Source organism: Eschscholzia californica, unplaced genomic scaffold, assembly GCF_041429995.1.
Source record: "Eschscholzia californica isolate CP2 unplaced genomic scaffold, dmEscCali1.0.p SCAF_1, whole genome shotgun sequence".
Lineage (NCBI taxonomy): Eukaryota > Viridiplantae > Streptophyta > Magnoliopsida > Ranunculales > Papaveraceae > Eschscholzia > Eschscholzia californica.
The window spans coordinates 43,499,087-43,502,361 of NW_028238198.1; the positions used below are offsets into that span (position 1 = coordinate 43,499,087).

At 34.7% G+C, this 3,275-nt stretch overlaps 1 protein-coding gene across 1 annotated transcript; it reads left to right on the top strand.

Annotated features, from left to right (window-relative positions):
* The first annotated feature begins 1,255 nt into the window (after nucleotides 1–1,255).
* Nucleotides 1,256–3,026, top strand: LOC147567017 (Mitochondrial transcription termination factor family protein). The gene has a single exon (XM_086653642.1). It carries the CDS (start codon nucleotides 1,417–1,419, stop codon nucleotides 2,971–2,973), a length of 1,557 nt encoding a protein of 518 aa, XP_086509768.1. The 5' UTR covers nucleotides 1,256–1,416; the 3' UTR covers nucleotides 2,974–3,026.
* The last annotated feature ends 249 nt before the right edge of the window (nucleotides 3,027–3,275 follow it).

Below are 3,275 nucleotides of genomic sequence, written 5' to 3' on the forward strand. Positions count from 1 at the left end.
CCAAATGAGCTCGAAAGAAAGATCGATCCAAGACTTGGAAGAATGTCCCGTATTTTCTAGTTAATAAATATTGTAATCGATAGTGTAAAAGTACTCTAGTTATTTAATGTCATTCACTGTTTTAAAAAAAAACTTGTGATTATTGCTGTATATCAATAGTGAAAAGGGTGGAAAGTTGATTTTGAGTTTAGAGTCCGTTTTTTACGTGGAAAATTTGTAGATCTGAAAAGCGTTTTCTTCTACGTGGGAAAGAAAATTAATTTATCAAGTTAAAATTCAAATTTAAGTGTTTGGTGCAATCTTGGAATTTCCTCCTCATCCTTCTCCTTCTCCTCTTCCTTCTCCTTCTCCTCTTCCTCCTAGATTTTTTCTTCATCAACATACTTCGATTTCTGTTGAAACACTATAAAAATCTTAGTTTATAGGGAAAGACTTGAGTTCACTTCCTAGGATTTTAGAACCCTTGAAATTAGCTGATCTTTTATTCAAACATAAAATTTTAATTTGTTAGATTTTTCTTCATCGACATATTTCGATTTCTATTGAATAACAATTAAAATCCTGAAATCGAGCTGAATTTTTATTCAAACCTAAAACTTCAAAAAGAGAAATGATTTTTATCGAAAAAATATGCTAGATTTTTTCTTTATCAACATATTTCGATTTTTGTTGAATAACAATTAACATCTTAGGAGTAGTAAGAGATTTAAGCTTCTACTCTAGAGGTCAAGGGTTCTAGACACATTGGCAATTCAAAAAAAAAACAATAAACATCTAGATTATGGAGAAAGTCCTAGCTCGGTATCTAGGATTTTAGAACCCTTGAAATCGTGCAATTTGTTAAACTTAAAAAGCACGGTGTACTCCTGTGCTCGTGTTTCATGCAAACCCCACAAAATTTTGGCCAGCTGAAAAGAGATGTTGACACAAAATTTTGGCAAGCTGACTTGTCAAAGTCAAAGTTACTATAAAATACCACCGTTGAAGGTTTATAAAATAAATAGTAGGGAGTTGTAAATATTAGAATTTCGATTTATTGTATTAGAGTTGTGTTTTTTTTTTTTTAGTATTTTCACTTTCATGGAAATCAAACTTGACACGTATGATACCTACAGTGGGTGTCCAACCAGTAACCCAAACTTAAGGTGTTCTTTCTTATTAATTAAAATTGGTAACTTTACTCAAAAAAAAAAAAAAAAAAAAAATTGGTAACTCAAATGCAGTAACCATTTCCTAGTCTTAAATTTTTTAGTAGTCCTGTTTTCTATTCTCTCAGTCTCTCTCTCTCTATGTTACGTACTGCCATGTCGCCGTTTCTCCATTGACGGTCGCATAGTTTCTTAGCGCTTCATTTTCATGTCCAACCATTAATCTTTCCCTTCAAGATCTCCATATCGGGTAAGGGTTTTTGCTATAATGACTTTAATCTTCAGAAAAAACCCTAATACACTTCTCCACCTTCGAAATCTATATCCAAGTATATCTGTTACTAATCATGCTTCAATATCAGAACATATTGACTCTTTTAAAACCCTAGAAAACCCTCGGGCTTTACCACCTACAAGGTCTAATTATATTTTGAGTTTTAGGGTTTTAAGTCGTTTGTTTTCGACACAGTCCAGTAGTAAATTTCCTGAGTATGAGATGCCATCTGTAACTTGGGGTGTTGTTCAAGGCCGAAAAGAGAAACTTGTTTCTCGTGTTATAATTTGTGATTATTTGAAAGGTTTAGGAATTATACCAGATGAATTAGAACATCTTGAGTTGCCATCAACAATCGATGTAATGAAAGAAAGGGTTGAATTTCTGCAAAAAATAGGGTTAACTATTGATGATATTAATGAGTATCCATTGATGTTAGGTTGTAGTGTTAGGAAGAATATAATTCCTGTTTTGGGTTATTTAGAGAAGATTGGAATTCAAAGATCGAAACTTGGAGAGTTTCTGAAGAATTACCCTCAAGTTCTTCATGCCAGTGTTGTTGTTGAGCTTGTTCCTGTGGTGAGATTTCTTAGAGGTCTTGATGTTGAGAAACAGGATATTGGGTATGTATTGATGAAGTACCCTGAGATTTTAGGGTTTAAGCTTGAAGGTACAATGAGTACTTCTGTTGCTTATTTGGTCAGTATTGGAGTTGGTCCTAGAGATATTGGACCGATGGTTACTCAATACCCTTACTTTTTAGGAATGAGAGTTGGAACCACAATTAAGCCGATTGTCGATTACTTGGTTGCTTTGGGACTTCCAAAGAAGATCTTGGCTCGAATGTTCGAGAAACGGGCTTATATTCTTGGGTATGATTTAGAAGAGACTATCAAACCAAATGTGGATTGTTTGGTTAGTTTTGGGATTAGGAGGGAAGAGCTCGCATCGGTTATTGCTCAGTACCCACAAATCCTCGGGCTACCTTTGAAGGCTAAATTGTCCTCACAGCAATACTTCTTTAACTTGAAGCTTAAGATCGACCCAGAAGGGTTTGCTCGTGTAATTGAGAGGATGCCTCAGATAGTTAGTCTTAATCAAAGTGTGATTTTGAAACCCATTGATTTCCTCCGAGGGAGGGGTATCGCTCCAGAAGATGTAGCTAAAATGGTTATCAAGTGCCCTCAGTTAGTTGCCCTTCGAGTTGAGCTAATGAAGAATGGATTTTATTTCTTCAAGAGCGAAATGAAGCGGCCATTACAAGAGATTATTGATTTCCCTGAATATTTCACATATAGCTTGGAATCAAGGATCAAACCTAGATATCAGAGATTATCAAATAAGGGTATCAACTGTAGTTTGGCTTGGTTCCTCAACTGTAGTGACCAGAGATTTGAAGAGAGGTTGCAGGCTGATTATATCGAGACAGAAAGTGCAGGACCTTCATTTTGCATGGGCGGGAAGTTGGAATTACCAGGGAGTGAGATTTTGTCCGATGAGGAAGATGAGAGTGATGATGAAGTTCTATATAGACGCACTGTATCACTATAGTAATATTTTTATCATATGCTTAATGAATGAAAGTTTATTTATGTGTTCATCTACATATTTGTGTCATTCTATATGATTGTTTCCTCTTTTCTTGTTTCATTTGTTTTAATAGGTGCTTAAATGGTTCTGGTAGAGATATCCTAGATTTTTGACTCCTCCAGAACTGAATTTTTTCCTCTTGTTAGTTGTTTTTTGGTGCTTAAACTATTATAGACTGTAGTATATAGGTAGAGTATCATTTAAATCATTCATAGTGTTGTGTAGTTGTGTATCCAATTCTAGAACCTTACTGAAAAAGGTAC

Coding starts and splice junctions, on each gene's coding strand:
- LOC147567017 (XM_086653642.1), top strand. CDS start 1,417: ATGACTTTAATCTTCAGAAAAAACCCTAATACACTTCTCCACCTTCGA.